This window comes from Rhinolophus sinicus, linkage group LG18 (assembly GCF_036562045.2).
Source record: "Rhinolophus sinicus isolate RSC01 linkage group LG18, ASM3656204v1, whole genome shotgun sequence".
NCBI lineage: Eukaryota > Metazoa > Chordata > Mammalia > Chiroptera > Rhinolophidae > Rhinolophus > Rhinolophus sinicus.
Window position 1 is genome coordinate 1,005,345 of NC_133767.1, and position 13,683 is coordinate 1,019,027.

A 13,683-nucleotide genomic window follows, 5' to 3' on the forward strand; every position below is an offset into this window, starting at 1 on the left:
GCTGTGTGCTTTACAGTCATTGGCTTTAAGGCTTCGTTTTCCCAGGACAGGCACTTAAAAGCTGCATTTGTTACTAGCACACTTTGGGGCACAGTCTAGTGGAGAGGGCACAACCTGTAACAGCCAAGGAAGGAAAGATGGGAACAGCACTAATGGAAACCCATCAACTCGTTCATCTCTGTTGCTTACGTGCTTTTACATTTCTGACAGGAGGGAAAAAAGGATTTTGGGAAACTTCCTTCTTGGCCCCCAAAAATCTGCCTGTTCTGTAATATTTGTGTGTTTTTTAAAGGCACGATTTGCAAGCTAAACTATTCTTTTAAAAACTAATCCATCACTCGTGCTTTCCCAAACAAAAAGTACACAGTTGAGCAGAAAATGCAAGCAATCTTATAGCAAACACGGCATATACAGTGATTTCAGGAAGTGACAATCTGCCCTCTGCCAGACACACACATGGTATATTCCTGCAAACAGCTTTACACATTACATAATTCATGTAGTCTGTGTTCAAACAAATTAGGTTGTTTAAAACTTCTTCTAATGCAGACAGACTACAAGTCTAGAGCATAAAAAAGCAATTGTATCACATTTAAAATGTTGACCATCACGGGTTCAATTCAAATAGTCAAGAAAGAACCATGCAATCGTCCATGTAAAGGAAAGCTGCTACTTGGCTGCTTAAAGAAAGTCCACATAATTTACAGCCAAAACCAGGGAATTCCTCCAGAACTGTTTCCAATGTATAATTAAACAAAACGTATGAGGGGAAAAAAACGAGTAAGTGTAGCTTCCTGTGTTTCTTCTGTCTTGAAGATGAAAACACTCCAACATTATGGGGAGGCTGACAAAAGACTCCCCCTATCTTCTCACAACCGCACCCGCCCTTCACAGGACAGTAATAATACGTACAACGCTTCTGCAAAATATGTCCTCCCCCGCCCTTCAAAACAACTGTTCCACGTGAAAAAATACAGTGTTAGAAAAAGAATGCATATTTTCAAGAATATATGTATATATACCTTTGTGAGCTGGGCCAGAGAAATAGACGCAGAAGAGGCATCAATCTGTTCACAAAAGATTAAACACACATTCAAGTTCCACACTGAAAACATCTGTGAGTGATCACTTAGTCCCTACGGCCACTTAATGTTCAAACATCGGGCATTTTTAGTTTCCTAAAGAACGTTTTCAAGCTGCAAGTGTAGCTGACCTCCCTCATCTTTCCCTACGTATTTCACTTACAGTAACAAGGCCAAGAGCTAGCGGAGGGGGACGCCATCGCACTGAGGCAGCGGGGGAAGAGGCTGTCACCCAGGCACTCGGTTCCGAGTGGGGACTGGACGCGAGTCCTGTGTTTGTCTGTCTGTCTGTCTGTCTGTCAGTCAGTGCTCTCTAAATGTGATGCTGAAGGCAATGGGCAGGAAGAGCGGAGGAAGAAATCCATGGCGCCTGGAATGCCCGTGCGTAAGACGGGAAAGAAGCAGCTCTTGAAAGGCTCAGATACTCGCCTTCAGAAAAGGATTCCCACCAAAATGGCACACTATTTTTCTTTTTTTTGAGCATGTATTGCTCAGTCTGAGTAAATCTGTTTGTTCTCCCATACAGAGTAACAGAAGCTTCTTACCAAAGAAAGCACAGCTTTTTCAAGGCAAAGCTGTTAAGCCAAACAAAAGGGGGAACAGCAGGTACCCTGGGGCAGGGCAAACGGGCCGGTACACGGGAGATGACTTCAGTTTGTGGAGAACAGAATGTTCATCAAACGGAGCAAGTATTATACACGAAGGGTACGCGAGCTTTAAAAAATGTGGTCGCACATGTGACATTCTTAAATTCTTCATTATTTGGTCTCCTGACACGGCCTTAATGTTTTTAAAAAGTGTGTATGTGTGTATACACGTACGCACACACGTACACGTCTTTAGCATGTAACTGCAGATACGCCTTCCCTACAAGTGTACCAAAATGAAAACATCACTAGCTTCCCACATAGGAAGTGGGCTGCTTATTCAACATATTATAAACTCTCTCATGCATTAGTGGGCAGAATTCTTATTTCAAATGGAGAGAATATAACAAGATGTCTGGATCAAAGAAGAAAAACACAAAGGCGTGAGTCTTCGTCAGGTATTTCCCAAGCATTCCAGAGAACTAAGAGTATTAAATTAAAAGCAGCATGACTTAAGGGTCCCAAATAGAAATGGAACAAGTTTCAATGTGGTGTTCTTAGCAGTGCTCACCTCAGGAGGAATTCAATAAATGCAAATAAAAATCATGTTGGCTAAATTTAGAATACCCCTTATAAATATCTTCAGGTTTTAAAAGTTAGTTTGATGGATATTATCACCGGGACGCTTACTTAAACACAATGCTCTTAGCTGCATGGGAGGGAGTCGAGTTCGTAACGCCCTCATCCCACATTCCTAATACACAACCATATAACCCACCAAGCGCTTCTCACTCTTGCCCAGCTTTGTTGTTTTCTTTCCTTAGAGAGCTAATCTCCAGGGGTAAATAACATGTTTTTGAAAGGATACATAATATCCTATTTTTATCCAGAATAAATTCTGACCTATTCAATCTATTTTGAAGGGGTTACAGTTTACATCAACCAGGAGTTGTTTGAATTGAAGTAACAAGGACTGAGTCAATTGCTGTCAACCCTCATCTATGCTGTTTCTAACCAATGAAACAAATTGATAGCCTTTAAAAACAGTCTATTACTATCTAGAATATGACACTGATCATTTCCTTAGAAAGCAATCAGTTATATTAACTTTCTTAAGGCTGGAACCAAAAAACTAAACTCTCTGCCCTTCCCACTAACCCTGAAAATGTAGCTGGTTTCTCTGTTCTCATGCCAGGCTTTCTTGTCTTTGCTTTTTACATTTTTGCCAACTTGTAATCAGTCATCGTATATTTATTGAGTTGAAAGTGGTTTCAGATAGTCAATGACAACTAAATCACCATAGCACCTAAATTCCTTTTTCCCCACCAAATAATCACCATAGCACCTAAATACCTTAAAATCCACAAGGAAGTCAAATTTACCACAAATTTACAAGGGCATAACAATTGTCTTCTACATATAGCAAGGTACTAAGAACTAAGTAAAAAATGCTGACAGGGAATGGTGTAAAATTGACTAGAAACTTATATGTACTAAACAGCAATAAATACAGTAACTCTCAGATTACTACTGATAAAAAAAAAATATCATCCACTACTTTAAAAAAAGGCAGTCTTCACAACAACTGACCACTGCTCACTGCAGTTGTGGTCTTGCTTCCAGGAGGCAAGAATCTGGACTCTTCTGTGCCAGATATTCTTGCTTGAAATTAAAGGGTCCTCCACAGTGCAATTCTGAGGCTCAGTTAGGAGGGAGGTCACCTAACTCGGAGCCCCAGCGTGGAAGGACGATTAAGCACAAAGCTGAGGGTGCACACAGCACAGCCATCCTGATTTGGCCAAGTTACCAAAAATGTACACACATCCACTTTCATTAATCAGAACTGAAAATCTGGTTTAGCGACTCCATGTTACTTGGTTTTTGTGAATGTGTACAATCCACGTGACTCTTAAGTCTCCCAAGATGGGCACAAATGACACTTGATGAATCCCTTCTCTCTCATCCCAAGTCAGCAAATAGGCCAAGCAAATAAACAATGGGGATATTAAGTTATCTAATGTCTCCATTTCAGATAATTCTATCTAAAAATTAAAGCCATTGGAAAGCACTAAAAGAAAAAAAAGAAAAAAAAAAAAACGAAAAGAAAAAGAAAAAAAACTAAATAAGCGTAAAATAAACTGCTTCTTATAAGTGTAATACAGACATGCCAGGGAACACACAAGGCTAAAAGAATGGTAACTTTATTTATGAACATGTGATTTGTGTTTATACACATGCTAATAAACAAAAAGGAAATAACTGTTTTCAAGAAATAAAACTTCATCTGAATTAGTTTAAATACTATATAAAATGTACTTTATACAAAACGTGTCACATTAACTACTACAGTCACCAGGGTAGTAAATCTATTTTGTGCTAGCATTTGGATACATAAAAATCAGTTTTAAACCAATCACCAGCAAAACAGAAATTTGGACAGTTTTTACAGCATTATGCCTTAAAAAAAGAAAAAACAAAAATGAAAACAAAAACCCATGTACCCCAAAAGAGGGAAAAAAAACCAAACCAACCCCAAACACTAAGAGTTCTGAATCCTATATTTAGTTCCATGGGAACTAAAGGCCATTTACTTCAGAGAACAAGTCCAAAGTTCAGATATTCTATGTTATCACGTTTAAGATCCAATGATCCAAGGTTAGTGAAATGCCTGATACACAATTAAAGATCAGTAGTATTTAAAAAGGATAAAGTGAAACAGCAAGCAATACCCTTGAACTCTAAACCAAGATTTCAGACATCTTGTATTGTATACAAATGAAGCCTGAGCAGTTCAATGTGCAGAGAACATCAAGTGTACAGAACCGATGGCTGCAGACCGGTGCTCAGAAACACACGGCTCACGCCACAGCTGAGGAGCGCTCCACTACCCCTTACTTGAGAGCACAAGGTCAAAATGGCATCACAGTTAAGGTTAACCTGTGATAAAAGTCAGGATGGCACCCTGGTGAAGGGGAGTGGTCTTTGATAAGCTACAGCTTTCAATGAGCTTATAATAAAGGCAGCATTCTAACACCTTAGGAAAAAGGGAAGTATTTTAATTTGGACAAGTAAGCAGCCTAGAAGTGGAAGACCTTGCATTAAAATTTGAAAACAATGTACTCAATTATATAATATCAAGAAGACATTGATATACTGTGGGGCGCCCGATTTCGGGTTTCACTTTATAGTCTGGGTATAAACAGACAATAGAGCTCAAAACTGCCAAATAAAACAAAACGAAATAATACAGCTGCATCAATGGTCTCTGGAAAGCTCTCGTCTATGAGGGCTCTGGACTTGGAGAAAGCATCAAACTTTCACATGAGCTTCACATGTTGCTAAAGCGCTGTTCAAAGCCATTCATTAGGCAGAAAAAAAAATCTAACAAAAACTAAGTGATACAACGTGAAAATGGCAAAATATACACTCCAAACATTTTTTATTGCAAGAAACAAAAAGCACACAACAGCCTGTATGTACATACATACAAATGCTAACTACAGACAGACAGATGTAGAACATGTTCTCATGTTCGTCACTGTAGAACCTGCATGATCTGCAAGGATCGTACATTAACTGCAGAACAGTGCCATACAGGAGCGCTGGCATAGTGAATACGGAACAGTGTTGTTCGGGCACAAATTACCCATTTCTACAAAAACGTGTGCAAATTATGCCACATATCCAGATTCAACTGAGCTGTCATCAACATACATTTGTTTTTTTTACAATACGCACTATGATCGTTTGGGTATTAAGTTCTAAAGTGATTCACTTCACTCTGCTACATTATAAAGGTAAGAGCAATGTGTAGAAAAAGGGTGAGATTGTGTTTTTACATACTGCTTTTGAAGTTCCCATCACTGGTTCAGTTCGACTTCTAAAAAACAAACAAAAACAAAAATAACATTAGCTCAACGAGCAGCTATTTAGGAATTTTTGTGCTAAAAAGTCTTTAATACAAGGACATTTGAGATCTTGCTCCCCAGCATCTGTGGCCAGTTTGGCTCAAATAAACTTATAAAAATTAAAAAATAAAAATAAGCAATCTTAATACAGATCTCCAATCACACATTTACAGGACAATTTTACTTTTGCACAAAGATTTAAAAACAACCAATTTCCGAACTAATGAATACACCACACTTTGATGCATTTGTGGTTAAAAACAAAACAGAACCCATCTTGGATAATTCTAGAACAGGTGCTCCTTGCTATTGCAATAAATATACTGCCTTTCTGAAAAGGCAGTATAAGGATTTTGTTATGTTAAGAAACTGTGGCTATTTCTTAACAGACCAAACAATTAAATTATATTAGCCCCCCGTTTTTAAATAGGTACAGATGTAAAATTTCATACATGCGATTTTCTCAAAGCGAGACTACTGTTAACATTTATAATTTGGATCCCAGAGAAATCGCTGCGCTCCAAAAACTGAATTTCAAATCCAGAAAGACAGATTGATAATTTTTTTAAATTTGAAGAATATTTTATTGATATTGACGTTGCTTTTAAATTTATGCACTATTCGATAGTTGTTTTAATTTTTTAAAAAGTCTCAGAACAATGACCAAAGATTAAACAAGAATTCTAACCAGGAAAATAATGCAACATAGTCTGACAGTATTTTAGTAAAAAGAATGAGTTAAATGTTTATGGAGAACTGGAAAAAGCTGATTTATAAGAGAACATACAAATAAGCACAAGAAATTCCTTTAAAAATCCACACAGGAAACAGGCCAGGGGTTGAGTTGCTAAATATAGTCTTTAAGTGCTGAGTTTGAAGTTTATACTATCTTGACCTTAGAGAAATGTTAGATCGCACCTGAAAGGAGTTCCTAAGTTTGTGCATGATTTAGAGGTCCTGAGATAAATATGAAGTTTTCATTTTCTACTATTTGCTCAGCAAACTCAGAGCCATTTTATGAGGCAAATATATTCCAATGGAAATCATACACAGAGTGAATTAACAGGCAATTCTGTAAGAGGCAACTTATTTTCCACATACTTCAAGTAATTCTCTCCCCAAGAGTTTCTGAAAATCACAAAATCTACTGAAACTGAATGCTTTAAAAGGCACTTGGTAAATTAAAGTGTAATTTCACACGAGATTGTAGGAATTAATTTTTCCCTTATAATTTATAATTACGTTAAGTTAAAAAGCACATGGTTCACCTGGCACAGCAAAAAAAAAAAAAAAAAAAAAAGGACTCAGCTTTTTAAGTTGTTACTGTACAGAAGCTATGACACAAAAGGACCTTAACAGTTGGAACTTAATTTTACAGCAAATGAGATAGTCTTAGAACGAATACCTGCCCACAGGAGGTAAACTCTAAGAAAGGACTCTACCTCAATTCCAAGAATACACTCCATTTCCTAGGGCCGGCAAATTCCAGTTTTTCATTAACCAGAAGCAGAATTTCCCAAAAATTCAAATAAGGTTACCTAACTTCTAGGGGGAAATCATTACCCTTTAAATAGGCCAGGCTGCTCTCCTTTTAACATACTATAATTTTGCTATCACTGTTAAAATTGCAAGAAAGCAGGGGAAGTTAAAGATATGTCAACTCTGCTCCTTTACTGAATTTCTTAAGCTCTAGATTAGTCCTAAGATACTGCTGTTTTCTTCCTCCAATAATGGCCTTAATTCTTGCAACTCTCTAGAGAACTCATACCCCTCTTTTACTGAGGCACGTGAGGCACAGACTTCGGGTAACTTACCCGGGTCTCACAACTGGTGTGAAGCGCGAAGTGGAGTGGAACCTAAGTCTGACGCCAGTGTCTGGGCTCGTAAACCCTATGAACTCTGCAGCCTTCCAACATCCGCCCCTTACTAAGGGGGAGCAAATGTCCGCATCACTGAATACGCGAGGCTGGGCTGCCTGAAGAGTCAGGACACATCTCTTAAGACACTGACATATGTGTTTTTTAACAGTAGGGGCGAGAGGAGGTGTATCGGCAAACAAAAACAGAAGAAGGCTCCAGAAGTATTTGCTCACTATTTGAACATCCTTTTCTCATCTTTCTAAGTGTGACCTACATAGAGCCAGACTTCTTCCCAGTAGCTCTTCCTTCTAACTACAGGTTAAGATAACTGGGGGGAAGAAATCAGGAAAAAAACCACCCCATCCTCATGGTTTTAAAGATACAGAAGATATGTTCATTAGGGTAATGAGCTCAGTTCTAAAACCCACTTGTCCTTTCTCTGTCTCACACACACAGGTCAATTTTGAGAAGCTCAAAGTGAAATGCGATGCATACTTACATAACATATGTCTTGCTTGTAGATTTAACACCTCCAATAGGAATTCTTCTAACAATCACAGATGAATTCTTAGGGATTAGAGCATTATCATCTGTATATTCTGTAAATAAAACAGTAGAGTTGGATTTCCATTTGGGATCTGGGTAAGTCATCGTCCTCAAGAACGAGAGAACTTCAGCCAAACATGAATTTCATGGGAAATGAACTGAAATAGCAAAGAGCATTAAGAACCACATGTGCTCTGTGTCTGGCTCACACTGTCGAAACAACTACCTTCTCTTCACAGGAAACCAAGGAGTGTCAGCTGGCTCTGGGCTCTGGCACCTCCACTTTTGTGGAACCCCAAATCTCAGTCAGACCAAGTCATCCTCGAGTTCATTTAGCGAGTTAATGCTGAACCTCTGAACCATGAAAAACAGCTATTTATAGCGAAGACATTCTGGCTCTACTGGCCCCTAAACATGAGTATTACCGGGAAAGACAAACTAAAAAATTATGACGTAGTTTGAAAACAGAAACAAGGGATTTTGTAATAAAGAATTAAAAGTGGGATGCAACTTTGGATGGAATGGTGATTCAAGGAAGGCCCCTCTAAGGACTGGACATCTGAGACTTAAAAGACTGAAAAGCCAGGCAGGTGTGAAAAAGGCTGGAAAGAGTGTGTCAGAGAGAAAGGCATGTGGAAAACGTGACACAAAAAGGCCAGAACAGCTGAAGAAAATAAAAGTAACCTGAAACACAGGTAAAAAGATACAGAGAGTACACTGATTTATATTTTGTTTCTAAGTACAACGGGAAGTCATTGAAACACTGTAAACAACAATAACAATTTGGTTTATGTTAAAAAACACACAAAAAACAAAAGATAACTGGTATCTAAGTGGAGAATGAGCCCCTGGGGACAGAAAGTACAAAGGGCGTGGTCCAGGCAAGAGCGTGCTGGGCTGTGCTGAGAGATGAGAGGGGGCAGACGTGTAATGTTCTGAGGCAGAATGGCTAAGGTTTGTGGATGAACTGAATCTGGGGGTGAGGGATGAAGGAGAAACAGGAATCAGGCACGCATTTCTGGGTTCCTGGCTTAAACAACTGGACGAACAGCGATGTCACTCTCTGAGAAGACAGACAGGGTGACCAGAGCCTGTTTTTCTATTCCCTGCAGTATTTCTGTAAGAATGAAACTAAAAAAGAAACTGAACAATGACTTGAACTATGCTAAAGAGATGCTAAGGAAGGAACTTGTAAAATTACCAAAAAGAGAATTATCCACTACAGGGAGAGATGTAAACACAGACCCAACTCCCTTAATCACAGTCGGATATTAGGAATTGACTTGCTTCACTAACTCAGTACCAAGTGGCCGACTCCCTCTGTTCTTCCAATTATTTCAAGTCTGTCACATATCTAAGGATTTTCAGCTTACACTATGAGTGTTTCCTGTTAGAACTAAATTGTTCAGCGCGTTTCCAGTCGTGGGCTTTATGGCACAGGTATCCACTGAGAGTGACGCAATTTCCCAGGTTCTGGCATACCTATGTAAGACTACCACCATCGTGCATAGTTCAGACAGTCCCAAATTCCAAGTAAGCTCTGAGTAAGCACAACTGGGAGCAGGGGAGATGAGGAATCTTCAAAGTAAATTCTAGAAACAAAACCTGGTGCCAAACACCTGATGGTTTCTGAATGTGTCACAACTCTCAGAGGTGTTCACTGAGGGAACAAACAGCAAAGCTGTTCACAGCTTTCCAGGACAACTTGCTAATTGAATCGGCACAGCACTGAGTCAAACTAAGTTAGATGCCCTGATGCCAGATGCTCTAACTGACCTTTCAACTTTTAAGTACCTGAATTACATTGATGATTTCCCACACTTAAAATATCTCTTTGATAAATAGCCTGTTAGCCTCAAAAGACCCTTTTTATGCACCAGTGTAATTTCTGATCCCAAAACATGAAGACCACGGACAGAATGAAAAACAATATGAAAGAGTATTTTAAAAATACTTCCTAATCTTTCACACTGAGTTCAGAATGAAGGTTCTTCGTTTCCTCTTTTTGGCGGGGGAGGAGGGACAGAAAAGGAGGAAAACAAGTTTATACGAGAAAGTTATGTAGGAAAAACAGAAAAATCATTTGAGATTCAACTTTAAATATAGTCTAGAAATAAAGAAGCAAGGATTCTCAACATCTAAAACATGAAATTTTGATCCAAGCATTTTCATCTAATCAAGATTTAAGTGTAAACATTAATTCAAACAAACTAAAGTGACCCAGTTCGGCTTTCTCTCCTAGGCAATCTCCCAACTAAAGCTACAAACATTTATTTTGTGCTCTTTAGTTCACTGGATGGTGCTAAAACCCGGTGGCATTCCTACTCAGCTGCCTGTGACACTGGACACCACACTGCTCATAAAACTCATGAAGGGACTACCCTCTTGCACTACCGTCCCCTAATCTGCGTTGCATACAATTCACATTTTCTCCTGTGAAGCCCCTTCTCTTAACCAATCTGACATCAAAGCTTTCTCCAACAAGGACAGTTCACACAAATATATCCAAGCAAATATACCCGCCGGGCAAAGCACTTCCCTAACTTTTAGGGTTTGTCAAAATAATGTATCACGTAATTTCCTGGCTAAGAGAAAAAAAAATGTCACAAAAGGCCTAAATTTGTGGACAATTCCATCAACCTTACTCCAGCCTAACAAAGCTGTATTCAATTATTAGGTGAAAAAGTCGGACAAAGTCTAGCCCCAAATGATTCAATCGTGTAATCCTCCAGTAAAACAGGAAACTTGCATAGTGTATGATTAAAATTGCATGAATATTCTCTAATTCCATTTGTTTTCCTTTTATTCATTAAGTATCATTACCACATCAAGATAGCCTGAAATTCTTATAAATCTATGTTCTGTGACGTGTGACTCTAATCCTTAAAGGATGCTTCTGATGGCCTTAAAGAAAGATTTCCCTTAAGATGTTTTCTTGACTATTATTTTAAAAAGCTGCTTCTCACCTGTTCGTGACCCCTACCAGTTCTTCCTCTCCTTAACAAAGTGGAAGGGTGCTGCCCATAATTACAATGACCAAAGCCTCACATGAACTGTCCCTTAGCTGTGACCCTTTCTTAAAGGGGGAAGAGGAGAATATTCTTTCACGTTTAATATCATGAGTAAATAAAGGGCTTCCTTAATGAGTATTTTTGAGTCACGACTGCCAGTAGTGCTGTTTCCCAACACAATGCAATTATACTCATGGCTGGATGTAAAAGGAAAGTAGCTCTTTCATGACAAGATTTACTCCACCTACCAAACAACAGGCTAGAAGTGCCCCCTCCCCCCGGCCCCAATTTCAACTAAAAGAACCCATGTCACCTGTAAGCCAAATTTAGGGAACCAAGAAAATACCATAACCTAATTAGAATTCCACTTTATTTCTTCCATGCCATTGATAAAACTAGAGAGAAAACTACACATCAGCATTACAATACTGAGAAAAAGAAACCAAAACAAGTTCAGAGCAAGAATCTGGAAAAGGTCGTTTGTCACATTGTCACATCTTCACATCTCCACGTTCAATATTATAAAATGCTTTTAAAAGGGAGAAAGAACTTAAAGATGCCAACCAGTGGCTCACTGATACTCGCATGTATCAGTGATACTGGCATGTATCAAACAGACAACTGTTTTCAGTATCCTTGCTAGTAGCAACATAATTATGTCAAGTTTAGCAATGACTCCTTTAAAAAAAGAAAAACGTGTACTTTTGATGGTTATTAAGTTGCTAAACTTTAAGAATAATGTGATGAACTAAATTCAACTACTTGCCGGATTCCTAATTCTGGAATGTACACACCTAAGCGGTCCCATCAGAACATACCGATGTTCAAAAGCAATTGCAACACTGCAAACTGGCTGGGTCAAATCCTCACAAACATTCAAGCGAGGACCCCTTCTCCACCACACAGGCAACTCCAAACGTAAATCAATAGGTAGGTAGATGGCAGAGGGAGGAGGTCGTCAAACCTGCCAGTAAGCCCCACACAAAGGTTACAAAGTTACAGAGAAGTAGCCCTATTGTTCTTTTACAAACGAGAGGCCTTTGCGTGGTGCTCTGCTCCCCTCCTTCGAATGCCAAGCGAGAAAACGCCACAGGGCAAGCAGCCCGACAACCTGATGGCACCCCCACGCCCTCCCTCCCAAATCCTCCTTTTCAAAAACCTCGGAAAGGAATAACCAGGCTGTCACGCTTTGGGCTCGGCCTGTCACAGAGGATCCACGTACGCAGACATCCACCAACGCCAGCCACGCTGCAGGGCCGAAGGCTGCACCCCCGGCTGCGGGTGGAGGCGGGAGCACAAGCCTTAGAACGACCGGTCCCAGAGCCGTAATGGCGGTTAGTCTCCTGCCCGGCACCTGGCCGCTGGGCCACGGCAGGCAGCCGCGGAGCCGGGGTCCGAGCAGTGGCTCTTACCTTCCTTGGTCTGCGCGTTGGTGATCTGCAGGTCGCAGTCGGCCGCCTTCAGCTTCTCTCTCCCCATAATCTGCTTCTTTAGGTCGCAGAGGGAGATGTGCAGCCCATCAAACGTGACGGTGTCATAGTTGAGTTTGGAAGAAAATTTGTAATGCACACAGGACATGGTGCCCGAGGGTTCCTAGGTTCAGCGAGCAGACGTGGACACGCTCAACAGAAGTGTATTTATCAACTCAAGAGCAGAATATGCACACACACAAAACACTCAGAGACACGGGAGGGCCCGCAGGCCTCGGACTCAACACCCCCCAACCCCGAGCAGGGGGTTCGTCGACACAAGCATCCAGAACCCCTCGATACTCAGAATCACTTCGTGCGCAAGGAGGCGGACGAGGACGGGGCCGGGGACACGGAGAAGCGGCCAACGGGCACAATGTCACCCGGCGGAGTCCCCCTCGCTCATGCTACGGGCCGGCAGGAGACCGGGGGGCAGGCGGTGCAGTCAGTAGCGGTCAGTCCACACGTGACGAGTCCGAGCGACCCCGCGGGGTCAGGGGTCCATAGCGCGGCCGCACCTCCCGGTGGGTCTGTCTCCGTGGATCGGGGTGACCCGGGCCCCGGGAGAAGGTTGAGGGGCGAGGGCCTCGGCCCGGAGTCCACGAGCGGCCTCTCGCCTCCTCCCGGCTTCCGGACGACCGGCGTCGGCGGCCCCAGGCCCAGGCCCAGGCCCCCCCCACACGCCCCTGGCGCCTGCTCCCCGGCGGCCACGCGCGGCCCGCGGCCTAGGCCCAGACGCGCGGTCGGCGGAGGAGAGGCCTTCCGCAGGCCGCCCGGCTCCGCCTCCCCCCCGCCGCCGCCGCCGCGGACACACGGCCGGCGCCGGGCCTCCGCCGGGCCTCGCAGCGCGTCCTCACCACCCCGGACCCCGCCGGCGGCCGGGGGGCTTCGGCGGACCCTGGCGCCGCCGCCGAGGCTCCCGGACGCTTCCTCTCGCCGGCTGCTCCGCCTTCGCTCGCCTTCCGCTCCTGTTGCCTTTCGGCCCAGAACCGCGAGAACAGGCCCGGGAACTGCCGGGCGACGGCAAGGGCTTCCTGGCGGCGCCTCCCGCGGCCGCTCTCGGACGCTCCCCGGGCGCCGGCGACACCACCGACCCAGGCACTATGGCGGACGCGGCCTGGCTCCCGGCGAGCGCCCCACTCCGGGGTCTCTTAAGCAGGGACTGCACGGGCGGCGCGCGCGGGGCGGGGCCGGCGTGCGCGCCGCGGCGGCCCGAGGGGC

General features: G+C 42.6%; 1 protein-coding gene across 4 annotated transcripts in view; it reads right to left on the minus strand.

Annotated features, from left to right (window-relative positions):
• RBBP6 (RB binding protein 6, ubiquitin ligase) overlaps nucleotides 1-12,571 on the minus strand; it is a 28,902-nt gene extending 16,331 nt beyond the window's left edge. For all 4 annotated transcript variants that reach the window (XM_019750182.2, XM_019750181.2, XM_019750180.2 and 1 more), the window contains exons 1-4: nucleotides 12,406-12,571; nucleotides 7,936-8,035; nucleotides 5,513-5,549; nucleotides 1,023-1,067 (exon numbers count right to left, since the gene is read on the minus strand). In XM_019750182.2, the coding sequence (XP_019605741.2) occupies nucleotides 1,023-1,067; nucleotides 5,513-5,549; nucleotides 7,936-8,035; nucleotides 12,406-12,571 (348 nt within the window). The remainder of the gene's footprint in view (nucleotides 1-1,022; nucleotides 1,068-5,512; nucleotides 5,550-7,935; nucleotides 8,036-12,405) is intronic.
• Between the last annotated feature and the right edge of the window lie 1,112 nt (nucleotides 12,572-13,683).